This window comes from Engraulis encrasicolus, chromosome 12 (genome assembly GCF_034702125.1).
Source record: "Engraulis encrasicolus isolate BLACKSEA-1 chromosome 12, IST_EnEncr_1.0, whole genome shotgun sequence".
NCBI lineage: Eukaryota > Metazoa > Chordata > Actinopteri > Clupeiformes > Engraulidae > Engraulis > Engraulis encrasicolus.
The window spans coordinates 22,035,667-22,062,275 of NC_085868.1; the positions used below are offsets into that span (position 1 = coordinate 22,035,667).

The window sequence follows — 26,609 nt, forward strand, 5'->3', positions numbered from 1 at the left end:
GATGGGGTCAACAACTAATGATTACGAACTTCCAACCTTTATTATCATACAATAGATTTGCATGTGGCAAAGAAAACATGCACTAAACAGGGGAGACCACACCTTCACTTTAAAGTATTGTAATAAGAGCCATATTAACCGTACTAATAAGTAAACTAATAACAAAAAGCTAGGCTTTGTGCAACACTTAACACAGATTACCTCAAGCTTTGTAAATGTCACTTTGGTTATAAGTGGAACATTTTGGCTACTCTGTCACAAGACAGTAGAAAAAAAGAAACACACAAACCAAGAGACACTACCATAAAATGTCCAACCAAAGTTTACAGGATGATAAACAGACAGCACATTGACATGTATGCTTACAAATGTTAGTTCAAAATAATCATCCCAGTGCACAAATTTGGCTGAATTTCTTACATGCGTTTAATTAATCTTTGTAAAAACACATCCTGGCAAGTACATGCACAAATGGCTTACAATTTCAGCATGTATGTTGCAACCATACCAGTTGTCTGATTTAATTAATCTCTCAACCTCCTTTGGCAGGTGAAGGCTACTGTAAACCCATGTTCACAGGCCGGCTGTGATGTTCAAACTCAGATAAGATCTTAATCCACTGAAATGTGACAAATTTATTTACAGGACCATAAGTAGTGTGGCTTTTGAAGATCAATGGGGCAGTATAAACAAATAAACAAAACAAAACAAAACAAAGTGTAATGGAAGACCCAAGTGTGTCCATGGCTGTGGTGGGACGGTCCATTGCTCAGTAAGCGTAAACTTTGACTTTGAACACCTCTTTGTCCTCGCACTCTCTCTTCCTGTTGTAGTAGTAGAAGGTGTTGTCTCTCCGCTGTAGCTTCTTCACAAAGCCGGTCTCGGGCCATCGGTCCACCTGGTAGGAGCAAGCAGACACGCAGTCACTAATCATGCTCAGCACGGTGAGTGGCCATATAGTATGTCCAGTCCTCTTCTATCAGCTGTGTTTACTTCAGATGCTCAGCACGGTGACCATATGTCCAGTCCTGTGCCAGAATACAATTGCAAGCACACTTAAAGGACCACTTCAGTCAATTTCAATATGCTGTTGTATTGCTCACGCTACCCTTGACTTGTCAGTACTCGGTGATGCCACATTTTTTGGCTCAGCCCTTTCCGAGATATGAGCTATTATAATGGGGGCAGCGTTTGTTTACTTTTTTTTTTTTAATTAACATAGGCCAACTCCAAATATTTTCCCAAAAGGTACCGCTGTTTGCTAGTTGTCTGCTGATGTTGTATAACCTTTTGGATGTTTTTGGGAGAAAACTAAAAATGTTTTTTTGAAATGTAAACAAAGCTTTGCCCCCGTTACAATGACCAGAACCTCGGAAAAGGCTGAAGAAGAAAGAAAAAAAACCTCAGGTACTGACAAGTCCAGGGTAGTGTGAGCATTACAACGGCATGTTGAAATTGACTGAAGTTATCCTTTAAGTGAAACCATATCAAAGATGGTCAATATGTTAACTTTGTTCATTATCAACTGTGTTTACTTCAGATTATCTCACAATGATCATGTTATCGTCTTGTAAATATTCAACATAATCCTGTGACCATGGCAGCCAATCCAAATGAGCTATACATTTGAGGTAAGCAAGTATGGTAGGAATATTTCTGAATTATGCCTTTACTGGCTCATAATTCAATATTTGTACAGTAAAGCTTGGTAGGCTAATTGAAGCAGCTTAAACTTAATGGCACTTACATTCAGGGTTGTGATTTTTACTTCAATCTTTCAGTAAAAGCCAACAACAGGAAGAACAAAGTGTTTTTATATTTACCAGTTCCACCTGCTTGACCTGGCGGTATTCCTTCTCATCTCGGTACCCTGCCTGTTGGAATCTGTACAGATTCTCTACCTCGTCGGTCCACTGTCTGGCCCGGCTCATTGACTTGGGCTTACTATTGCCATCTAGCAGCGCTGCACAGGACATCTTTCACGAGAGGAAGGTATCTGTTCCTTTTGTGTGGAAAAAAAATAACATTAGATAGGCCTACAGCTCTGTCAGTTAACAACAAGGAAAAACACACAAAGCCACTAACCCAGGGGTGTCAAACATAAGGCTGGGGCGGATAAGGCCCACCAGATGGTTCAATCTGGCCCAAGACTTGTAGAGGAAAAAAAAAAACCTAGTATTGTCAAAACAAAGGAAAATCTCTAGCCCATTGCAAAGTTGGTGCAGGTGTCTGAGATTTCACCTTTTCAATACTTAGTTGAGAGATCACTGTTATTTCTCGCCATTTACAGCCAATGCTCCTGATTTGTACAAATGCAAATGCCTTGAGATGATTAATAACAATGCGATTGATATGATATGAATTTGACATGTGCTATATTTGCGATTATGTTACTGATCCGGCCCAAGATTAATTGGCTGTCATGACTCATGACGTATAAGCTTATTGGCTGTAGTTCTAACTCTTACTCTTGGACCGAAATGAGTGACAATTGACACTACTAGCTGCAAATGCAATGCATGTTCTGCAAACGTTACCAAAATTAGCTTATGATTTGAGCAAATGCAGGTTGTTATAGATGCAATTATCCATCATGCCATTTGAGTAGGCTACAACGTCCACTAGTATTAGCAAAACACAATATAATGAACTATAATAACACAACAATGCACCACAAACGATTCAAGAACTGTACAATAACGTAACGTTAAATTTAAATGTATAATGCATTCGCCATTACCAGGTTATAAAAGCAGACAGTAGAAAAGATAGTTTTAACTTACAGTTGTCAGAGCGACTTGCGTTTGGTGGATGGAGTACTTACGGGTGTTTCCTAGCAACATGTAACGCTGTGTTTGCATTACCCAGGATCCCATGCGCGTAGGGGTTACCTCAGGTCAAGTTCAACCATTCATAAACAAGCCTCGCTTTCTAGACCTCCTTGGTATACAGCCAATGATACAGTAAGTAAGTGTACAGCAGACAGCACATGATATTGCATTGATATTAAACCAATTGTTCAACTGTGTAATGTGTTCCTAAGCTTTACCTTACAGAGACGATCTATATTAGAATAGAGAATCATTGTTACCTTCCCCAACTCCAACGCTGAGCACATAACAAAAGTTATCTAATAATTATTGAATTATATTGTAAATACTCAAAATAATCATGTGGGCTACTTTCTCTGGTTATCTGTGATAACATCTCTCATTTTTAGATCATAGAGGATAACTACAATGCTTAGCCTACTTGAATGAAGTCATGGGCTGGATCTCAAATGGCGCACTTGTGCACTTCGGGCACTATGTTTCAGTGCGTAACTAATACGGCATACGCACTGAAACATGAACACTAAAGTGCACAAGTGCACCATTTGAGATTCAGCCATGGTCTAGTACAGGGGTGGGGAACCTTTTTCATTCGAAGGTCCACTTCAAATTCATCCGAGGGCGTAGGTTCCCTGAATATAACTTAACTGTATTGCAAATGCATTTTCTAAGACTCCTTTTCAAAATATGTCATATTTCATGTGAAGCTGAATAACATTAAAATGATATCGGGGGGTGGATAAAACGGCCTCAAGGGCCGCAAACGGCCCTCGAGACATAGGTTCCCCACCCCTGGTCTAGTGACTTAAGTTCTTATCTGCCCCCCCAATATAATTTTTACGTTATGCAGATGCACATGAAATATGACGTTTTGTAAAGCCTTCTTAGAAATTACATTTGCTCTTTTAAGTTATATTTTCAGGGGACCTAGTTAAGGTAGGGTCTGGTTTTTAAGGTGCCACCCTTCAAATATAGGCCTAAAGTGCAGGGGGAAATCCTGATTTGTGTTCATAGTACCGCCCTTGGAGGACTTCATGAAATTTGAAGTGGCCTTTTTCAAATGAAAAAGGTACCTCAGCCCTAGTGTCTAGTGTCTGGTGACTCTCAAAATCATGAGCACCTCGTTTTCCATTCCCTGACCTTATCACGCACACCCAACCAGTCGGTTAATAGTTTCACCTCCGATCTTGCTACATGCTGTTCAGCTCTAGGCCCACAGTAGATAGAACAGATGGAAGAGGCATATGGACAAGGTTAAAGGCCAGCACTCACTATAGACTTGGCTCTCTGGGGTGGTGCAACAGGTGTGAATGGGTAAACAACAAGATTCCTTAATACTGTCACAGCCGGTTTACATGCAGCCTCCATACTGGCCATTCGACCCATGTCTGCAGTTCACCTAGGGACGCTGTTGAGACAGCGCAGCCCATTCATTCTGAATGGAGGCTGAACTCCTCCGTTGGCGCCCCTAGAGTGCAGTACCACCCGGAAAAGTGGTGGGTGTAGTATCTTGTAATATTCCTTATAACGTCTCTGATACTGTCCTGCACTACTTGTGTACAAGAATATTGTACAAGTCTATCTCTGTGTGCGTTCCAATATGCAACCTTACATCCTCCACTTGTGCTTGTGGCCTCGTAGCAGGAAGTAATAAGTCATGATGACATCACTGACACAGCATTATATTTCAATATCTCGCAAAAGTTCAATTGTAAAGTAATTTTCTCATTTGCAAACTGGATGGTGAATGAAGAAAAGTCCCCCAAAAATTGTTTTGGCTAGGCTGACAGCGAGGCCACAAGCACAAGAGGAGGTACGCAAGGTTGCATATTGGAAGGCATCCTCTGTCCTCTAATCATTTCCTCTGGCCCCCATCCTCAAGACATGTGGCTCGACGTCATCTATGATCAAAACTGTTAGTGAATACCTTACAAAAACACAATTTAAAAGTCGTTCTCTCATTTGTAATTGGGATGTAGAGAGTAGAGTGAACATCATTAATCCTGGATATTAAGGATATTGAGGTGTCTGTTAGCTTACAATGGAGCTGAACAGACTTGCTGTCACGCAGGCAAAAAATATACTGCATTTTAAACCTGTCAGAAGGTCAAACAAGAATTAACAGACCTTTTGGGTAGCCAACCTGTATCTGATTAGCCGGTAAATTGTAAGGACTCACTAAAATGCAACCCCTTTCCATAGTAAGAATTTTGGACTTTAATTGTGTTCCATTTGAAAAAAACGAAAACAAAAAATGATGTACAAAAAAGTAACATTCAAATTTTACACATGTTCAAAAAAGTAATTAAAATAAAAGTAGCTTTGATACAACAGAATTGCTTTCTTTAAACTACAAATGGTGACTGTAAATATTAAGGGTCTCAGTCAGAGAGAGAGAGAGAGAGAGAGAGAGAGAGAGAGAGAGAGAGAGAGAGAGAGAGAGAGAGAGAGAGAGAGAGAGAGAGAGAGAGAGAGAGAGAGAGAGAGAGAGAGATGATGGGGTATACATATGATTCATGACACACAGGCATATGGTGGACTTTACAGATAAAGAAAAATAAAAGTAACCATACGTACAAAAACATTTAGACACATGATTGTTTTGCCACATGAGGGGAAAGAATCTTCAAGTTAACTCTCATTTGCATGACAAGAGAATTCCTTTCAAATTAAAATAAGAATAATGAAAATAAAGAAAAAAAGAGCTCTTTATGCCACATTTGGGTTGTCATTTGATGTGAAATCATAAACGATTAAACCTAGAAAAAAAAAGTGTGTGTGCAGAAGCTGAAACACAAAGACACATTCTGTCAATGGAGGCCCGTATGGACAAACAGAACCATTCTTTTCCCAGAGACAAAGCCACTTCATTTACCTCTACAGACCCGATCCCTGAATCCCATTCTACAGACGCATTCTCTCGCTCACACACAGACACACAGACACACACACCTGACATCCCTCGTGTACCATAACGCTCATCATAATCACAAACGCAAACACACACGCTCCCTCATCCACTCAAGCACACACGCTCACATTCACTCTACACTCAATCAATCCATATACAATCCCACAAATGATCATTCTCCATTCGTCTTTATACAATTACAGAATGAACAACAACAAAAAGAGCCAAAGAAAAATAAACATGCAACTCCAGCATTATATACTACAGATTACGGTACAAAATAAGGCATTTCGTTGAGTTTTGCGCGTATATACTTGTGTGTGTGTGTGTGTGTGTTTTGTGTAAATGTCTCGTGGGCCAGCGTTTAACTTCGTCTTATGAGAAAGAGAGAAGAGTACAAGGAATGGAACATCATTATAGGTCACTGTTGTTTTTTTTTGCACTGCTTTGTAAAAAAAACTGCTATTGAACATAGACGGATAATAATTCTTTTTTAAAATATATATATATATTTATTATGTATATATATAAAAAATTGATAGTGAAAAGCCGGTGAGCTGTGAAAGGGGGGAGAGGGGGTGGGTGTCGGGTCAGGGGTCGGGGTCGGGGTACAGACGGGTGGTGAGGGGGTCAAAGAGTGAAAGGGGTCAAAGTCAAGGTCACTCCATGACCTCGCTGGCCGACACGGTGACTAGCTGCAGGGGGATTTCCGAGCCGGCCAGGAGCTCGGGGGTGGCGCCCTGTGGCAGATTGGTCAGGATGAGCGTGGTCCCGCCCCCCGTGGTGATGATGCTGTCCCCTGATAGGTCGGCCTCTGACAGCGGTGCCATCCCCGCTGCGCCCGAACCCGACAGGCCCTTTTTGTTCTGGTGAGTTTTAATGTGTTTGGCCAAGTGGTCGCTCCGCATGAAGCGCTTGGAGCACTCCGGACACACAAACTTCTTCTCCCCTGTGGCACAACACATGACAAGAAGCAACCAATTAGAGAGGAGTATGCTGCAACACATGACAACAAGCAACCAATTATAGAGGAGTATGCTGCACGCACTGAATAGTAAATGCTAAATGGACTGCATTTATATAGTGCTTTTCCACTTCTTCATGCGCTCACAGCGCTTTACACTGTACGCCTCACATTCACACTTCGGGTTGCTGAACGGCTTCTCAACCACAAAAGTAAAAGTAAATCCATGGTGTAAGTACAACACTAGCTCATGATATTACACAGCTGTTACACCAGTCAGTTCATTCTACCTAATGAGGTCTATAGACCGTCTTGCTAAAAACTTAACAAGAACGCACCACAAATTTGGCCCAACCAGTGCAGAGTTAGCTGATCGTTAAGACAAGTACACAGGTCTACTAGTTACTCAGATACGTTACCCGTGTTGGAGGGAAACTTTTTTTTTACTTTTACTTTCACTTTTGACCTCTCTGGTGCAGACACACAACCTTCTTTTCCACTTTGGCACAAGGTGCAACACAAGCAACCAATCAGACAGCAGTATAGGCAGACACAGGGAACACAGTCATCACAATACTATTGTGTGTGTGTGTGTGTGTGTGTGTGTGTGTGTGTGTATAGGGACATGTAATGCCGCCGGGCACACATACACGGCGTAAGTAAGCAAGCAATGCCCGCGGGGTGGTGTTATGTCAGTTAAACTTTGACTGGCGTTAAATACTGTCGTCATGGGCAGATGCACATGATTCATTTTGTGCATGTCATTTCATGCTCCAAAGGTTCAAAGGATAGGAGTGGGTGAGTGGCATTTACACGCATGTGTGCACGAGGTGTGTGAACCTGTGGAGAGGCGTGTAAACGCGTGTGTGCAGGAGGTGTGTACCTGTGGAGTGGTGCGTATGTGTTTGTGAGCAGACATTGTGTGTGTGTGTGTGTTTGCTTGTACCTGAGTGTGTGTTTGCAAGCAAACACTCTGCTCGTGTGTGTGTACCCAATTGTGTGTTGGTGAGAGGGCATGATGAGAGTGTGCGTGTACCCGAGTGTGTGTCTGCGAGTGAAACTGTGTGTGTGTGTGTGTGCGGGCTAAGGCTGTGTTCAAAAAATCGATCCACGATCCAATATCGATTCACGTCCGAAAAATCCGATATCGATCCAAAACTTTGTGGATCGATCTTTTTTTGCGGAGGCCCATCCCTATATTCTCAACCGCGTCGGAAGCTCTCTTCAACATAGGCCTACACACTCATGCACAAATACACGGGGGCTTTTCCTGACAGTAGTGGCAGTTTTTACTTTCGACTATTCATGGATTTATTTTATGCATAGTGCAACCTTCCCGCGGCCCGCCAGGAGCTACATTACACCGCTTTCGGAAATGCCTGCAGTTGCGTTGCGCAGCATTGTTGTTATTTCGTCTGTCAAAGTTATAATAGCCAGAAGAACTGTGTCTGCATTAACACGGGGCATTTCGTGTGTAACACGCTATAATAGGTTCAAATACATTTCCGAGTAGTGTTATTGACAAAAAACACGAACCCAAAATGCCATGTGATTGAATATCGGCAAACAAACCATTGTGGGCTACACGCGCTGGTTCCATTCATTTGAAACCTAAAAATGCCGTCGCTTCTTCTTTTAATAACAGCGAAGGAAGACACTTTGAGTTGGGATGGAGTGACGAGTTTTAATTGGATGACAAAGTTGATGATTTGTAGGCTGCTGAAATTAGGAGAAATTATTATCCCCGCCTTCTAACTTAACCTCCGAATGCGAGGATGGCAAGGGAGACGAAAGGGTGCTTTTCACATTCACACGCGTGCACAAGCATGCACCCATACAGATAAGAGAGCGTGGTGGGAAAGGATCAAATTACTGAGATTAACAGCTGCGTTACGTTAACTGCTTCTGAATTTATTTATTTATTTGCGTCAAAGCGATTTTTTTAGTGCCCATCTCCACGGTTGACTGAGAAATATCCACAGCTCTAAAGCAGCATCAGATTTCAGCGATATCTCTTCTCAGCGCTAGATTAGGCCTACCAGTGCGACATCCACTAATAATGTCCCATTACACAGACAACCTATAATCAATCTACAATATCAAACGTTTGCATAAAAACACTTCCTCACCACTTTCCCACCGTCAACACTCAACGCCCACCCACCAGAGGGAAGCGCACGGTCTCCCTGACCTGTCAATCAAACGGTCTGTCTGCGTGTGTTCTATAGGCCAATGCTATGCTGTGGTTTCGTCTGTAGCAGTATGTGTTACTGAGAGATTATATTGGCGGTTTATGGATTGTTATTTATATTAATTAGGCTATTTAGGTTCATCATGCATAGTCTGTTGAATGCCATGGTGTAGGCCTAAGGCATTTATTTATTGCATTTATTAAATTTATTTAGGCCTACCACCTTTCTTTCTCATACCAAGTTTCCCACCTCTATCATACCAAGGTAGGCCTATTTCATGTTTGTATTGGCTGCTGAAGCTGATATAGGCCTATATGTTTTTATAGGCCATATACATTCATATAGCCTAGTTTTATGCATCATTACATTACACTACACTCACTACACTCATATGATGCTTTTTGTAGTTGTTAAAAGATGCATGAATGGGTTAAAGTCAATCCAACAATACAATAGGTCGATATCGAATCGGATCGAATCGAATCGTGAATCGAATCGAATCGTGGCCCTCTGGATCGAAATCGAATCGATCCAGCAAATCTGGATCGATTCCCAGCCCTAGTGCGCGCGTGCGTGCGTGCGTGAGCAAACACTGTGTGTGTGTGTGTGTATGTGTGTGTATGTGTGTGAACACTGTGCGTGTGTGTGTTTGTGCACAAACGAGTGCGTGTTTGTGAGTGGATATGATGAGTGTGTGCGTGTGTGTGTGTGTGCGTACCGGAGTGTGAGTGTGTGTGTGTGTACCGATGTGTGCGTGTGTGTGTGCGCGCACGTACCGGTGTGTGTTCTCCGGTGTCTCTGCAGCTCGTCGCTGCGTGTGAACCTCTTGCCGCAGAACATCCAGTTGCAGACGAAGGGCCGCTCCCCCGAGTGCCAGCGCAGATGGGCGCGCAGGTGCGACGTCTTGCCGTACACCTTACCGCAGCCCGGAATGTGGCAGATGTGCTGCTTCTTCTTGCCCATGTTCGACCCCCTAAAACACACACACACACAATGTTAAGTACCAATGACAACCACATCCGCTCTGGAGGCTGCCGTACGGCGCCAATTGTCCGGGGTTCACATGACACAGTGTATAAACGCATGTGCGCACACGTACGCTAAGTTAACCATCAATGACAACAGGAACCCACGTGTAATTTCACAATGTAAAGCCCACCTAAATACTGCCCTCTTTTCTGACGTCGTAGAACACACATACACACAGAGCTTTTCACCTACGCCGTTTTATTTAGCAGAATGCACAAACTGACTGAATAAATAAATAAGCAGAAGCATACGTCTTCAAGGGTTTACCACAGTTCACACATTTTTTTTCACACACACACACACACACACACACACACACACACAAAATCTGCCTAACAGTAGGACACTGGGTTGCTACTCCTGCGACCCGGGTTCGATTCCGGCCCGGGTAATTTGCTGATCCTTTCCGGTTTCTATCTCCCCACTCATTCCCTGTCTCTCCTCTACTGTGCTGTCAAAAATAAAGGCAGAAAAGCCCTACAAAAATATAAGAATTATCAAAAAAAAAGAAAAAAAAAGTAACTCTACTCCACTTTTTTCTCAGTGCATTTGTTCATTTGCTGCAAATGCATCTTGCCGAAAGACAAAGTCTTCAACTTCAGCTGGTCGAAGAAACCCTTTCCTTCCCCTTTATAAAGCCACATGATGCAACAGTACATGAGGCATCACCGCTAAAGAATCATTTTTGCAGGACAGCAAGTGGTTAAATTAGTCAATATAGGCCTTTTAACCAAATTGACTAACAAACGAGGACATCATCATAGCCAACATCACTAGCAGATACAAAGTGCAAAGGAAATATAAAGAACAAGTGCAGATGATAATATAATTTAATATAAATATAATATAATCAATCACGCTTTTAAGATGGATTATGCCAGAGGTCATACTCAGAACCCAACTTAAGTCTCAAGCCAAAAGCATTGGCAGCCGAGGGCATTTCTAAACAACGCCGACATGTATGAGCCTTGTTGTAGTGCTCCAGAAAAGGCTGAGGTGTTTCTCAAATAATGTATACACAACAGCTCCGTTTCCACCGTCAGCCAGCCACATAATGCTGGCAGCAGCAACTCTACAGCTGCTGAGGCACTTGCAATAACAGGAAACCCTGTAAGCACTGTAGACCGGCCGCCACCGGACTGGACAAGACTGGATGGTGACCAGAGAAGAAAATGAATGAGGACTCTCCAGGCTCTTCTATTAGATGATTTACCTCTTAACTTAATTCTGGTTTACTCCTGAACCAGCTTTGTAGTATTATAGGCCCCTGAGGGCTTTTCTGCCCGAAAATGCCTTGTTAGTTTAAGTGTGTGTGTGTGTGTGTGTGTGTGTGTGTGTGTGTGTGTGTGTGTAAGTTATTCTGGTTTCATATTTTTCTTTCACCTTCAAAATTGGGTGCTGAAACTGACACTCTCTTCTTTCTGTCGTGCTGAAATGGCCCAAGTAACCTGACCTCTCCTTCCTCCTCAGCTTCCCCCAGCATCCTTTGCAGAGGGGGCACAATTGCAGGGTGTGTGTGTGTGTGTGTGTGTGTGTGTGTGTGTGTGTGTGTGTGTGTGTGTGTGTGCGCGCGTGTGTGTGTGTGCGCATGGCATGCATGGCATGCGTGCCTGCGAGCTGTGTATTCTATTTGTAGTGTACACACACACCTCTCCTTGCAGTTGTGGTACATATGTACACATGTGTTTGCATCTGCGTCTGTGTCCGTGTGTGTGCTCGTTTGTCATGTTTGTGTGCCTCACCTCCCCCCGGTCTCCTTGCAGCTGGGGCACATGTACGCTTTGTGTGCATCCGTGTGTGTGCATCCGTGTGTGTGCATCCGTGTGTGTGTGTGTGTGTGTTCATTTGTGTGTGTGGGTCTCTCACCTTCCCCCGGCCTCCTTGCAGTTGGGGCACGTGTACGCATGTGTGTGCATCCGTGTGTGTGTGTGTGGGTGGGTCTCTCACCTTCCCCCGGCCTCCTTGCAGTTGGGGCACGTGCAAGCCACCCTGCGCAACCGCTTGCTCTCTGGCCCCGCCCCTTCCGAGTCCTCGTCGCCCAATTGGACGCGCAGGTTGGACAGGTCGCTGGCGTTGAGCGTGGAGTCGCCACTCAGTTGCCAGTCCTCCGAGTCCGGCTCCTCCTTTATGTGGATGTCTGAGGGGAGAGGAGAGGAGAGGTGTCACGCGTAAAAGTAAATGTAAAATAATAAGAAACAGTTTCCTTTCCAACACAGGTAACTTATCTGAGTCACCTAGCCTAGTAAACTAGCCCCAACTGCCAGCAGCCAAAATTATTTTTGCCTGCGAGTGGGTCTAGCCTCAGACAATGCCCCAGGCCCTGAAACTGGCTGGCCAATCACAACGCAGCAGATTTGTTTTGAATCTTTGGATGCAAATCGGACGTGGTTTTGAGGGAGTGATGACAATGCGTTGGCCAATAGGCACAGACACAGTTTGAAAAACAACAGGTTGTTCCCATCAACAATCTTCCGATGTGTCATTGAGCAGTGCCAGACTAAATATTCACATTTAATCTCACATTTAGGCTGGCTTGCCAGGCTATGAATCACCAGTAGACCTGTGTACTACTCTTACCATCTCTGGACTCTGGGCCGGTTGGATGAAGTGTGGAATGGTTCATGGTCAGGTTTTTACCTCATTAGAAACAAAGGAGTAAATGGTGTAACAGCTTTGTAAGATGACATGCTACTTACACCATGAATTTTTACTTTTACTTTAGTGCTGGAGTAGACACATTATATTAATGGATCCAGAAGGATATGTGGACGTCTGAGAGGAGAGGTGTCATAAATAAAAGTAAATGTAAAAAACAATAAGAGACTGTTTCCTTCCAACACAAGGAACTTAAAGGATAACTTCTGCCAATCGACATGCAGTGGTAATGCACCTGGACTTGTACCTCAGAATTTGTTTTTCTTCAGCCTTTTCCGAGAACATGGTCATGGCAAGCATTGGGGGCAAGCATTTGTGTACACTTCAAAAAAACGTCTTGATTTATTCCCAATAACATTCAAAAGTTTATGCAACATCAGCAGACAACTAGCAAACAGCGATACCTTTTGGGATAATATTTGGAGTAGGCCTATGTTCAGAAAGGTGTTGGAAATGTAAACAAAGCCTGGCCCCATTGGAATAGCTCAGATCTCCAGCCAAAAAATGCAGCATCACCGGGTACTGACAAGTCAAGGGTAGCGAGAGCAATACAACAGCATATTGAATTTGGCAGAAGTTATCCTTTAACTCAGTAACTGCTATACCTCTGTACTTGTCTTGCGATCAGAATACTGCACTGATTGGATCAAGTTTGTGACGGGTCCTTTATAGGTTTTTAGTGTTTGTCAGTAACAACAAAGTCTACCTCATTAGGTACAATGGAGTAACTTAAATGGTGTAACAGCTATGTAATATCAAAATCTAGTGTTAGTGTAATGAATTTACTTTTACTTTTGGCAAATCTGGTACCCGGTCCGGGTTCATATGAGGAGAGGGCGGGTGCAGTTGGAAGGAAGGGGGGAGTTGGAAGGAGTGAGAAGACCGGGAGGAAGGAAAGAAAGTTCTTAGATGACTGGGGTCACACGCGGACAGAGGAGTGACTTACGAGTAGGGTGACTTGAGGTGAAGTAGTTTATGTTAGAGTAGTGTTTCTCAACGGGGGCTCTGCGTGGGGGTTCAGTTGCAAATAGGGGGCATTAATCCACTTTGTTTTTCAGTACTAAAGGGGGGGGGGTCGTCTTCAAAAAAGGTTGAGAACTACTTGGTGAAAGGGAGAGTGCGCAGATGATGATGAGTGCTGGATCAGGGTGGTGGCACAGAGGGAAAGGTATCGGGGACAGAGATTAAGAGGGCAAAGAACAAGAAGGGACATAAAACGATGAAACCATCTACATTCTGATCATCTGAGGGCTAACGTGGATCTCTTGGGCATGCAATTCACCAGGGGGTACCACACACACACACACACACACACACACACACACACACACACACACACACACACACGCACACACGCGCACACACACACACACACAGTGAGATAGCAATGCTAAATTTATACTGGCATGGAATGTAGGTCCTGCGGTGGATATTTTTAAACGGTGCTACTGGGGTAGCAGCATGACATGCTAACAGTAGAGGTGCTCCGATTGCTCGGCTGCCGATCATGACCGGCCGATAATGGCCAAAAATAGCCTGATCGGTGATCTGAAAAACATGCCGATCAAAAAACCAATCGAGAGATATTAAATTCCTCACGCAACCATTTGCCTTTACACCTGGCGCTGCATGTAGGCGCTGGCTCTGCACAGCTGCAAGTGCACCAAAAGAAGGCATCTTTGCTTGTCTATAACTTTTCGCCATTCCCCCCTTCATTTCCACCATTCATAACCATATCTGCATCAACAATGATCTGATTTTCCGATCCATGCGCCGTTTACCTGACAATGTAATTTGCGATTGAGTACTCGCCAGTGAGCCATTTTACGTTACTACTGTGTAGTTGCCTCGGTCAGCACGCGACAACTTCACGTTGTCAGCACAAACATGTCAATTATTGTTTTCAAAGTTGTAATTGGCAGTCAGTCGATTAGTTTGATAGTCGCTGAAACACCAAACGGCGACAGATGTGGTTAAAACTTGAGAGAGACATTCAGAACGGTAGTGGAGCACTGCAACTGTGGACGGTGACAGAGAGGGGAGGGGCTCTCCTCACGAGGCTGCTCATTTAAAGCGACAGGTTGTTTTTTCTCGTATGTGGAAGACTATTTGATGTAATGTTTCAGTTTCAATTCAATCTTAAATAGTTTAGTTATTCTATGCAATAACTTATACATTGATTAATACTGTAGACTGTATTACCAACACTAGTCTGAAAGATAATAATAATAATAATAATAATAATAATAATAATAATAATAATAATAATAATAGCCTAATAATAGACATGTGCAAATTAAGATTGATTGGTTTATGGGCAGAAATGGTATTCAATAAGGATAATTAATATGCTATTAAAAAAATAGGAAATCATTTTTGTGATCGGCAATGATCGGTAATCGGCAGATAAAGATTTTTGGTGATCGGTATCGGTGATCGGGCCAAAAAATGGTGATCGGAGCACCTCTAGCTAACAGCCCACCAACAAAGGCCAGATTGCACACGTGCAGAACTGTGCCAATCACTGCAGAACTCTGTTACACAATTCCAGAACAGAACCTTACTTTTTGAACACGCATGCGTGTTCGCTCTCACACACAAAATGAAAAACAGCATGACAAAGTGAAGTTACTTTCGCACCCACACACACACAGCATGACATTGCATACTCTGCAGTGCATACACAACGGCTGTACTTTAAAGTAGAGATGGGATATCGATATCGGTGTATCGGTATCGGGTTCAGATATGAACATATTTCAAAGATCGGATTGGGTCGGAATTTTCCCAAAATATCTTAATTTTCCTGATACAGACAGTGAGTCAGGTGCAATGTTAATAGTTTGCTTGGGCCTACCTCAAGTTGAAACACATGCATATATGTGATTTTGGTATTGGATCGGAGTAGTATCGGTATCGGCAGATTTAGATATCGGGATCGGATGTGAAAAAATGCATATCGGTGCATCCATAGGCGACACTCCATTGCTGGATATGAAAAAAACCATGATTTTAAAATGTCCTTTTATTTATTTCTTATGACAACTTTGGGGAAGCTAAGCACCTTTCATTTATGCTTCGTCACTGCATGGAAAGTAAACGGCACAATTTTACACCCTACAATGCACCATTGGGTTAAACCCAAAATATGGATGAACTACACCACAAGTTAACAATAGCACATTTCAGGGCTTGCGAAAAACCTGTTGCTCATGGGTGTATGTGCATGTGTGTGTAAGCATTTCAATAAGGTTTTAGTTAACAGCGTTTTGGTCTACGGTCAGCTTTGCGTAGTGTTTTGACAGCCATGACATGCAGTGCATTATTCTGTTAAGACATGGCCCCATTGGCTGTTATTAGCATTGTAACGTCAAAGTCATAAAGTATTAATAAAGACGGCAACATGTAAATTACGTTGCTTGTAATACTACGGTAGTTAAGTCTTTTCAACAATTACTAAAGTCTTCCACTGGTGGAAGAATATGCACTATGAGGCTATTATGCTCACCATTATTATTACTAAGGCAAAACGAACACTCACCAACCGGCCGAATGCTGGTGAAAATTCAGTTTGGCTGGTAGAAAAGGAACCTTACTAGACAATTTGACGTGTGTAGTACGTGTGTGTTTAGCTAGAAAGATTAATACCTAGTAGCCATTTTGGCTGGTGATCAAAAAAGGTTAATCGAGAGCCCTGATTAATACACATAAGTAGGTGCTGCTTACCTGACGGGCTGCCCGTGTCCTCCTGCTGAAACTGGGCGATGGAGTTGACGGTGACCGTCTGCAGGTTGGGGATCTGCCCAGCGCCCACCGCTCCCCCCTGCCCCAGCTGCAGCGTCTGCACGGGGGCCAGCGTGACGCCGCCGTTCCCCAGCCCCGCTCCGCCCAGCTGCAGGTTCTGCAGGCCCTGCACGCCCTGCACCTGGAAGGTCTGCCACTGGATCTGGCCCGTGGGGCTGACGGTCTGGGCCTGGATGAGGAAGGTGCCCGGGTTGATGAGCTGCACGCTCTGCATGGCCTGCGGCGCCGTGGTCACCCCGTCCGCCGTCTGCACCTGGATGAGCTGGGGCTGCTGGGTAGCGGCGGTGGACGCCGTGGTGACCTGGAGGGCGTCGGAGGACACGACGGTGCCGCCGCTGGAGATGGCGATGTGGTTCTGTTGGAGGTAGGCGTCCGCCGGGATGGCCGCCGAGGGGTCCTGTTGCCCGAGCGACACGGCGGTGGCTTGCGTCAGCACACCTGTGCCGTCTATCGTCTCCGGCAGCGACGACGTCACCGTGGTGGTCTGCGGCGCCACCACCGACGACGACGACGTAGAGTTTGGCACAAACATGTCCACGGAGCCGCCGGTGGCGGTGACGGCGGTGGTGCCATCGGCGAGCGTCACCACTTGGCCAGGCGCGGCGCCTACTTTGTCCGAGCCGTCACCACCGGCGCCACCTACCAGCGACACCGCGCCCGCCTCGGCACCGCCCGGGGCCGTCATGATGAGCTGCCCGTCGGGCGTCAGGCTGGCAGAGAGGGCCTGGGCGCCCGCTAGCCCCAGAGACTCCAGGTCCAAGCTGCTGATGGGCACGAAGGTGATGTTTCCGGGCAGACCGGCCACGTTGGTGAGCACTTGCGCGGCGCCGGCCTGCCCGCCGAACGAGACCCCTTGGATCTGCGACGCCAGGCCGGCCTGGGTGGCGGCGTCGGCGGGCAGGATCTGGAGGTCCTCCAGCGACTGCGCGGCACCTATCGTCGTGCCGTCCACCGTCGTCGCCGTCTGGGTGTAGCTGAGCTGCCCGCCGTCTGCCGTCTGGAGCTGGGGGATGACCTGCAGTGTAGGGGTGGAAATTACAGCCTCCATGACCATACAATTTGATATTGATTTCTTAAGGCAGCGATTCGATTATTTTTGACACTTAAGAACGCCCCACAATACAATAAGATTTTTTTCCAATATTTTTCCACTTCTATTTATGTTAAGAAGCTAGGGCATTGGGCAGCGGCCAGCGATTCAATTATTTTCGATACTTAAGAATGCCCCACGATACGATACGATTCAATCGTCAGCCGTAGGATCAATGCATCGATAGATACATACACCAGGTACCAATACTGTTGCAATACTTTTCAAAAAAGTGATTAAATGGTAAGCAAACTGCAATTCCCAAAGAAGGTTATATGTAACGTATGCATGTAGGTATGCATGTACGTCTGTATGTCCATAAAGGCCTGTGTCCTTTGTCTGCATATACAGTATCTGTGACTGGGCTCCTAGTCCCAGACCCAAAGACTTTACTAAAGTAACCTTACCAGCCCAGGTGCCCACTCACCTGGTACTGCAGGCCATTGGTGCCCGTGCCGTCTCCCGCGCCCGCTGTTACGAAGATGGGCTGACTCTGCATGCCTTGCAGTACGTACTGGCCGTTGGAGCAGGTCACCATGCCAGCGGCGGTGGTGGCGGTGTTACTGACAGGGGTCAGCACCTCCCAGCGGTCTGCCGAGCCCGTGAGCTGGATGGACGTCAGATCTGTCGTCTGGTGTGAAACGCACACACAGGAAGATTAGAAATACACATAAAGGGTACAAATCGAAACTGGGCTGGAGGAGCTATAGGGGGGGGCAAGTGGGGCATTTTCCCCAGGGCTCAGGGCCCTTCTGTATTGCTGTTGGGGGCCCTATTGCGACCATGGCAGGCCATATGGGATGCCCTATCAGTGTTTTGCCCTGGGGCCCTGTGTGCAATTGTTCCGCCACTGAACATCCTAATTCTGTCCTTTTCTGTGGCATGTAGCCTTGTGACGCAAGGCTCAACACCATTCATGATCAAAGCCTTTATTCAATATCTTGCAAAAGCACAATTGAATTCAAAGGTTATTCTCTCCTTTGTAATCGAGATGCTGCACATTCAAGATGCAACATTGCCTATCGGTGAAGTGCAGCTTCTTTCATCAAACCATGTTTACTTGGACAGACGTGTTTGAACAAGGTCTGATTTTTTTTTCACCACCAATCTGTTGCTTATTAGGGAAACTGCATGCATCTGTATTCATTAAGGGCCACACGCAGCAAACAAAGCAAACAACAGCACTACGAAACACCACATGTTGGTGTAACCAGTCAATCTCTACAGCCTACATGAACACTGTGCAATCTCCATACTGCAGTTACATACAAAGACAGTTGGGAGGAATATTTTTTGTAAACGTTTTTGTGCATAACCCCCGTCTCCATCTCTGACTGATCAGCAGCAGAGCATCAGTGCTTGCGTTGGGCGCCCAGTTTCAAGCTACAGGGCCTGCCCCGTAGGGGTGGCGACACTCCACCAGCGGGGTCCTCCCCTAACGAGGGGGTGACCCAGTCTGACCGCAGGTACCGTGGGCAGAGGCAGCGGTGGCGGTATAGCGTCCTACCCACTATGGGCGGGTTTAAATTGAAGAAAGTGGGTGGCCGTTAAGTCCGGAGGCTCGCAGGAAGTGTGTTCGACTTTTCCCCCCCTACATCATATTTTTATAACGTGTGAACTTCACTAAAACACCACGCATTTTGTTGGGACATCCGACCGGAGAGCGCGAGGAGGGGAAGAGGGTACAACAATACCTGCTCCTGGCCGCCGCTGGCGTTCTGCAGAAAGTCGCTTTGACTGCTGTCCACGTCCAAGGCAGCCATTTCCTTCTGTTTAACTGGCTGTTCTGGGGCTAAAGACAAACAGGGAGAGGAAAACTGAACTGAACAAACACTTTCCCGCTGATTGCATCCAGCAAGATGGCGAGTAAAGAGAAAAAAGTGAGAACTAGTGTGTTGCAACTGTATCTGCAATCGCGGCATCAGAACAAAGAGTGCATAGCTCTCAGCTCTCAACAATTTACTTTGTTAAAGAGTTGCTAGCTAGGTAGCTAGCTATACAACTGCTAGTTTAGCTGCTGAAAAAGATTAAAGACTTAGCTTGCTTGCTAATGGTAATGCAAACTCACCGGTGATGGTACGCTTCGATCGGGTTAAATGTTACGTACCAGTCATAGCGTGAAAGGTAAAAATTGGAAGGATTAATGTTCATTTAAACTCCAAACATGATTGCTTTAATCAAAGGCGGGCTCCGAAGGGGTATTCGGGTTGATTTTTTCTATTTTGATTGACGGTGCGGGAAACACAAAAGGTGGGGCTTGAAAGCTTGACCGTGAAATTTGCGTCACGCACAGGAAGTTCCTCCCTTCTTCTTTGCAACAATTGGTTAGATTTGTGTATTGCACGCGTTTCCACTGGCAAAAGGACATGGCAATCAAATTTATGGCACAGACGTTTCCTGTTTGTTGTTCAACCGAGAAGATACAAAATAGCTGGGAAAACTACATAGGAATTGTTCTCAAGTGCCAGGAAGTTACGACCATTTGCCAGCGAGCCATATTTGTTTGCTTTGCGGCCATTATAATTCGTATTCAATGTTGCAATACCACTTTCACATCTTCGGTGACTGCTGAGTGTTATTGTGCAATTTCCAAATAAATGGCTTTCTGAGAAATGTGTACCAAAAGAACAATACACTTCCGTCTATTTTTTCCAGTCCTTTCCCCTTGGGCATTCTGCCAATTATTCGTCGAACTTTGAAGTGAAGTTAGGCCTATTCCTTATTTTTTTACAAGGCAAACTCACAGTTCACAAGTTACTTATAAAGTTAACGTGGCACTTCACTCGAGGGCATTACCCCCCACTTCAGCCTGGGCCCTGATCCGTGGTATTCCTTCTGCGTGTGTAATAAGGCGACTGTCTGGAAGATTCCGGTATAGTTATCCCAAATGTGGACTTATTTTAAGACAGGCGCAGCATATCTGGTCATATTTTTGTTTTTAAGATTATGGCTGTGCACGAAAGCCATGATGTACAAAGTGTGCATTTAAAAACATGTAGCGCCTGGGACTGGGCGTGCATTGTCGACAATGGCCTGTCTGATGGATTCCATTGTGCAGTTCAGTTTGGTTAGGTCAGATCTGCGCTTTTTAAAAGAAATCACAACTTCACATTGGTCACCTAGACTGGGGCAGTTGATGGTAGAACACATCAAAATCACTAGACACAATCTAGGGGACAAGTAGTAAGGGTGTGTAAGTACAGTAGAATTGTTCATGAGCACGTTGCTTCCCCCCGCCAGTTGTAAGTTTTCCGAAATTAATTATTGCTGAAGCTGACTGGTTAAATTATTTTTCACAGGTGCAGCAGACTAACACTAGCCGGATTACTACTTGCTCGTTGTAAAATGTGCAACTATTTATTCTTGTAAACTGCAGCACTAGGCATATAGTAAGACAAAAACACGTACAGCGAGCAAAGCAATTCATTTGGATTACTTGTTGTGCATCTTGTAATATACATGTTAACTTGAGTCACAAAAGAGCAGGCAGATAAGGAAATAATTGATTTATTATCCAGGAAAACTCAAGGTCCATATCCATGGTCTTATAAAGGCCAATGATCATGTTCATTTTGCACTTTACAAAGCTCTCTTGTGCTCTAAAAAGAAAAGACATTGTTCTGTCATCATAAGTAATGAGCAATGGGAAAAATGTGACATGGCATTTTTTAAGAATAGCACACATGTATATACACAAAAACATAATTACGATAGGTTTAGTTCCACCTTGAACAAACCCATCAACATAAACGCACCATTTGGAAAACTTAAATTCACCAACAAAGTATTTAGAAATACTCCAGAGTTGTTGAGTTTCATTTTCCACTAAAAAACCTTTCATTTCTTCAGAGAAAATAAAAAAAAAATATTATAAAAAAAAAAAATCTGCATCATGACTTCTTTCACTCCGCTTCTGATTTCTTAGCCTTCTTCTTTTTCTTCTTTTTTTCGGTTGTCTGTGGGAGAAAGAGAAATAATTACCCATCCAATCTAATAAATCCCATCCATCATGTACACAATATTTCTGTACATACATTCATTTCCCCAAATTCATATTGCAGAAAAAAACGTACCCCGTGGTGCACTGTGCACCACACCCCATGTAAATGGCTGCCCAACTACCTCATGTGTTTTTTGTCCTACTTGTATGTTATACAAGATAACTATGTACTTGGCCAAAAACAAACGTTTGACATGTGATTGTTCATGTATAGAAAGTACTCTGTTGGACTAATAATCATAAAGAACTTGCATTTTTCTAGTTGACTTTGACTTCATGACTTAAGTTATAACGTTTTACATGGCAAAGTTACAGTGCACACCCATTTTGTTCACATGCTCATACTGACTGCAGACTTGCAGTAATGGCAGTGGTAGTTTATCAAAATAAATACATTTTGATTTATTTAGGGAGGAGTTATTTTATTTTAAATGGGTGCGGTGGTTTAATTGATGCAAATTGTGAATCAAAATCTAAGGGGACAATGGGAGCAATAAGCCTTCTTGTGATTGGCCAGTTTGAGGCGAGCATTACCTCTTCTGTGGGGCTGGCTATCGCCTCCTCCTCCTCCTCTGCTTTGGGCTCCTCCGCCGCTGCCTCAGAATGCTTCTTCTTCTTTTTCTTCTTCTTTGGCTCGCCGCTCTCCGCTTCCGCCTCGGGTTCAGTCTTCACTTCAACCTCGGCTGCATTTTCACAAACCAAAAATGAACCAAAAAATGTGAGAGTTTGACATTTCTGGCCTTTAACAAACCATTACTGTTGCTTGATGCAAGTTTAGTGGGTAACACTTTACTTGACGCCTGCATCATACGCATGGTATGACAAGTGTCATAACAGTGTCATGGACTAGTCATAAACCTTATGTCAATGTCATAAAAGGTTTATGGTCATGACAAGTTGACATTGCCATACCATAACAAAATGTCACTCAATGACAGTCCTGACATGTTACGGACATTGACATAATGTTTACGACACGTCCATGTCTGCATTAAGAAACTTATGACGACGTCACATCACCTCCACGACGCCGGCATCATGTGGTACTTGTGGGTTTGCACAAGTGTATCATTTCTTCCTATGCTTTATAAATAATTCATAGCACTGTGGGTCAGGAGAGATTAATTTCGAGCCCTGTATACAATGTATCCCTACCTTCTGCTGCTGCGGCGGTTGCTGCTGCTTTCTCCTTCTTGATCTTCTTGGGTTTGGGCTGTACCGGCTGCTCCTCCTCCTGAGCCTCCTCCTCCTGCTCCTCCGTCTCCTCAAACTTCCTCTTCTTGGAGGTGGTGGGTAGCGTTGAGTCGCCCGACGGGTCGTACACCCTCACGTCGCTGCAAGGAGGAGGATATAAGGGGGACATGTTTAGTTTCAAGACACAAACTTCAGAGCCGTCGAGACGTCAACAATACAAAAAAACAGATTTTATAAGACAAAACCTTTTCTACATAAAAGCAGTTTGATTTGAAAAAGTGCTTTTTTTTCCTTCCCCAATCTCACCTTTTGTGTTGGTATTTGTCTGCCTTTGCGAGAGCTTTGCCTGTTCCACTGATTCGTCGGATCTAAAAAAATATTTTTTAAAAATCAGGAGGGAAAAATCAAAGTCAGTGGCCATTTATCAGAATAGGCTTTTTGCAAAACCACAAACTGAATAATAATTTAAAACAAAACCCTTCATGAAATTTAGCTGCTGAACTTACACCCCGTTCCTCTAGTTGGCGCACTCGAGCCTCCAGCTTGGCACGGTTCTCCAGGCCCATCTCTGCGTTTGTGTCTTCACCCAGGGCATCGTAACGGATGGCCAACGCAGTTTTGGCGGCCAGCGATCTGGAAATCTTCAAGTCAAACACACACACACGCAAACGTTTATTGTTCCCAATCCTCAACTACAAACTTTTCTGCAGGTACTCAAAATGCACAGCATTCCTTTTAATTTGTTTCAGGGATGGACCTAGCACAGCTAGTGCCTATGGTGCAAGCTCAGGCTATACTCTATGTTCTAGTCTGATTTGTCAGAATGCATCATTCCAATTTCCAGCTGAATAATATAATAGCTCAGATGAGATAGTGACTTATGAACCCACATGGTAGTTTCAGGAGAACTGACATCATGTCATCATCATCATTGCCATCTATGCTGCTGGGTACACCAACAGAATATGAATAAGAACCATTACTGGCTATTGCGTTGTTTCTCATTATGGGAGAGAATGGAGTCAGAGAGATGTGCAGCTGAGGACAAGTCTGCACACTGTGCAACTTTTTGACACACGCTATATCCATAGTCTGCTTTTGTAGCACTGAGCTGCTCAGTTGCTGTGCAGGCTACTGTGTCTAGACTGTAGCTCCAAGATGCTGTCTGAGGTGTACTACTGCATAAGTTCCATAGGACGTACACTTCAAATACCATCCCACTAAAAAAGATTGAAATGGATACGTTTCCATATTATAATCAATGGCTAGTAGCCAAGGAATTGACTGCAAGCATCTTCAAACATTGTCACCATTAACCAATAGTATCAGGTGCCTGAGAGGTATGAGGTGTAAGATTAATGCAAGTATTTGTTTGCCATTACATACTAATAAAACATTTGAACATTCTGATGTTTGAGGCTTGAGCGCTTGCCTTACACACTGCTCTTAACTGACCAATGTGGCCACTCGAGACTTGGGCCAATGCCTGCCTACCTTGCCCTTCATCTTGGCGCTGGTCTGGCCCACGAGGGAGGCGTGGTAGATGAGACCATATTTGGGAGTGTCTTTGCGGGTCTTCAGGGCTCTGAACAGGGCCTTCTCCGCCCCCAGGATCTGCACTGTGGAGGCCGGGTGCTTGGCCAGATTCAGCAAGGAACCTGGGAGAAGGGAAACGGGAAGGGACGAGAGAACGGTCAATACAACTGTGACCTCAACGCAGCTTGTGGTTTTGCAATATGATTACCAAGTTGTACTGTGCCCTGCAAAGGCAAAGTGCAGTAACTACATGTTTTTTTCTGTTTTTTCCCCCCCAAAATTTTGTTTAGACTGAAAATGGTCCTCTTTACATCTCCTTTATCTTGTGACAAAGCTTATGATCCAAATGTGTCCGTTTTTATAGACATTTCCATGTCAAATTTGCTGTAATCAATACCCAACCAAATAATAATACTTCAATGGCTATTTTCTCAGTTGTATCAATGTTGGCGTAGTTACTGCACTTTGCCTTAACTGTGGAGCACCTTTTGGCAAAAGCTCAGATGAGATAGTGACGAAAAACCCACATCAATGTTTCAGGACAGACAAGACTGTCATTCTCTTCATCGCTAGCCAATACATAGGTGCTCCTTTTTAGAAGTTACTTCAACCAACGACAATTCAGCTACATGAGACTTTAACCGATGAGAGCTCACCTGCATGGGAGATGAGGCGAGCTCCGACCAGCTCTCCCACCATGACTGTGAGGTTGGGGGCGATGGCCATCATGCGGTTCTTCAGGTAGTCGTAGAGCTGCGTGCGGTACTCCGAGATCTCAATCACCTACGGCAACACATAGGACATAAAGCATTTTAATTAAAATATACTTATTGGGTTTTTATGCATTTATTGTGTCACGAGTCATAGGACAGTTACAGAGGGACATGAAATTCATGGGAAGATAGAAGGGGAAGGTTCGGCAAATGGCCTCGGGCCGGAAACGAACCCAGGCCGCCGAGTGCCCAACCGATTGAGCCACGGCTGGGCCAGGATTGAGTTGACCCAACGTGCAATTGTGATATTTTACAAGCTGAGCATTACAGGCTGAGCAACACAACAAAGGACAACAGCACGTTTTCTGCTGCTTAATGATGTAATGGGACTACATTTTACTTTTCAGCTCAGATGAGATAGTGACTGAAAAACCCTCAGTTTATGAGTCGGGGAAAGACCGAAGTCGTCATCATCACCGCTGACAAGGTTGACCACACATACACGTACACACTGCTCCAATCATGGTCCCCAGGGGAGTATTCCAAGATCCTGGCTAAGGCTAAATTACCCTTGAAGTAGTGGTAAATCACCTAATAGAAGAGCCTGGAGTCTTCATTTTCTTAACTAAATGACACTTGTGGACTATCTATTAGCAGGTTTACCACTTCCTGTAGGTATCCAGGTTTATCACCTAACCATGTTCTGGGAATACTCCCCTGACTTCATCAGCAGAGAACCTCAGCATCACTGTTGGATAACACCAGAGAGGTTCTAAGGGTATGACAAGAGTTCACGTCACTTTTTCCGGGCGATACTGCACTCTAGGGGCGCAAACAGAGAAGTGCAGACTCCATTCAGAACGAATGGAGCAGCGCTCGTTCGACAGCGGCCCCTAGGCATACTGCAGGCATGGGTCGAAAAGCGGGTGGGGAGGCTGTTTGTAGACCGGCTGTTGGAGGACACCCACCTTTTCAACTTTCGTGTCACTTGTATTGAAATGCATAGCTGGTGCAAAACCAGAGTGCAGAAGAAAGGTGTGTGTGTGTGTGTGCGTGTTGACACCCACCTGGTCACAGAGGTGCCTGACGTTGAGGATGTCCTCCTCCGACACCTCGGTTCCCATGGAGATCTCCGCGGCGAGCTTCACCTCCGCCTCCACCTCCTCTGGCAGCAGGTCAGACAGGTCTGTAGTCGCTACGTTGGTACGGTCGCCTAGGAGACATCACCACAACACTACCAATTCATGTTCTGCTTTTTGACTTGGCGGTGCTATTTCAAATCTAATCTTTACAGCAATATTCTGCTCACACTGAGCACCATTTGATTACAAACAAAACCCACATTAGCCAACCAGACAACAACAAAAAAAGACATTAAACATTGATCTCTGACCTCTCGTTGCCTAAATGACCCTAAATCACCATGTCATTACATGGACAAAAACTAAACGAAATGTCAATATCCTCTACGACCTGCATGTATATATCAAAGTTTACACTTCCAGAACTGCTATGGCTAGACAAGCGTTTCTCACCAATCTTGCGGACGCTCTTGCAGTAGGCCAGGTTGTCTGTGATGATCTTGCCCAGCTCTGGGAAGTGCCAGCCGTACCATTCTCTGCAGCGCATGATGTAGTTATTCAACTCCTTATCCAGGTCGTCTAGAAGAGCTGCATAAGTGAAGGGTGGA

At 44.6% G+C, this 26,609-nt stretch overlaps 3 protein-coding genes and 2 non-coding genes across 7 annotated transcripts in view; all 5 read right to left on the bottom strand.

The window, feature by feature from the left end:
- Positions 1 to 408: 408 nt before the first annotated feature.
- Positions 409 to 2,871, bottom strand: meig1 (meiosis/spermiogenesis associated 1). The gene is made up of 3 exons (XM_063212582.1): positions 2,784 to 2,871; positions 1,824 to 2,002; positions 409 to 898 (listed from the first exon to the last, which is right to left on the bottom strand). Exons 2-3 carry the CDS (start codon positions 1,974 to 1,976, stop codon positions 770 to 772), a joined length of 282 nt encoding a protein of 93 aa, XP_063068652.1. The 5' UTR covers positions 1,977 to 2,002; positions 2,784 to 2,871; the 3' UTR covers positions 409 to 769.
- A 1,792-nt stretch (positions 2,872 to 4,663) lies between these two features.
- On the bottom strand, positions 4,664 to 20,820 carry LOC134459405 (transcription factor Sp3-like). 3 transcript variants are annotated; one of them, XM_063211754.1, is made up of 7 exons: positions 19,584 to 20,820; positions 19,171 to 19,268; positions 17,904 to 18,107; positions 16,309 to 17,401; positions 11,875 to 12,064; positions 9,675 to 9,871; positions 4,664 to 6,691 (listed from the first exon to the last, which is right to left on the bottom strand). In XM_063211754.1, exons 1-7 carry the CDS (start codon positions 19,588 to 19,590, stop codon positions 6,402 to 6,404), a joined length of 2,079 nt encoding a protein of 692 aa, XP_063067824.1. In that variant the 5' UTR covers positions 19,591 to 20,820; the 3' UTR covers positions 4,664 to 6,401. The 3 variants fall into 3 exon arrangements, with proteins under 3 accessions (XP_063067824.1, XP_063067825.1, XP_063067823.1); XM_063211755.1 differs by having other exon boundaries at positions 19,545 to 20,820; XM_063211753.1 differs by having other exon boundaries at positions 19,171 to 20,820.
- A 147-nt stretch (positions 20,821 to 20,967) lies between these two features.
- nop58 (NOP58 ribonucleoprotein homolog (yeast)) overlaps positions 20,968 to 26,609 on the bottom strand; it is an 11,375-nt gene continuing 5,733 nt past the window's right edge. Inside the window, exons 7-15 of the mRNA XM_063211756.1 lie at positions 26,455 to 26,589; positions 25,987 to 26,132; positions 24,863 to 24,989; positions 24,165 to 24,328; positions 23,177 to 23,311; positions 22,977 to 23,038; positions 22,632 to 22,810; positions 22,011 to 22,159; positions 20,968 to 21,432 (exon numbers count right to left, since the gene is read on the bottom strand). Coding sequence (XP_063067826.1) covers positions 21,379 to 21,432; positions 22,011 to 22,159; positions 22,632 to 22,810; positions 22,977 to 23,038; positions 23,177 to 23,311; positions 24,165 to 24,328; positions 24,863 to 24,989; positions 25,987 to 26,132; positions 26,455 to 26,589 — 1,151 coding nt within the window. The 3' untranslated portion in view covers positions 20,968 to 21,378. The remainder of the gene's footprint in view (positions 21,433 to 22,010; positions 22,160 to 22,631; positions 22,811 to 22,976; positions 23,039 to 23,176; positions 23,312 to 24,164; positions 24,329 to 24,862; positions 24,990 to 25,986; positions 26,133 to 26,454; positions 26,590 to 26,609) is intronic.
- LOC134460429 (small nucleolar RNA SNORD11B) lies at positions 23,525 to 23,610 on the bottom strand. The gene has a single exon (XR_010037095.1). It is a non-coding gene; the product is annotated as a small nucleolar RNA SNORD11B (small nucleolar RNA).
- LOC134460431 (small nucleolar RNA SNORD11B) lies at positions 25,321 to 25,404 on the bottom strand. The gene has a single exon (XR_010037097.1). It is a non-coding gene; the product is annotated as a small nucleolar RNA SNORD11B (small nucleolar RNA).

Excerpts from the sequence above, each read along its gene's own strand:
- meig1 (XM_063212582.1), bottom strand. The coding sequence starts at position 1,976 with ATGTCCTGTGCAGCGCTGCTAGATGGCAATAGTAAGCCCAAGTCAATG. Across the intron at positions 899-1,823 it reads AGGTCAAGCAGGTGGAACTG|GTGGACCGATGGCCCGAGAC; the intron begins GTAAATATAAAA and ends TGCTCCTACCAG.
- LOC134459405 (XM_063211753.1), bottom strand. The coding sequence starts at position 19,398 with ATGCCGCGATTGCAGATACAGTTGCAACACACTAGTTCTCACTTTTTT. Across the intron at positions 12,065-16,308 it reads GGACACGGGCAGCCCGTCAG|ACATCCACATAAAGGAGGAG; the intron begins GTAAGCAGCACC and ends CTCTCCCCTCAG. Across the intron at positions 6,692-9,674 it reads ACACCGGAGAACACACACCG|GGGAGAAGAAGTTTGTGTGT; the intron begins GTACGTGCGCGC and ends GTTGTGCCACAG.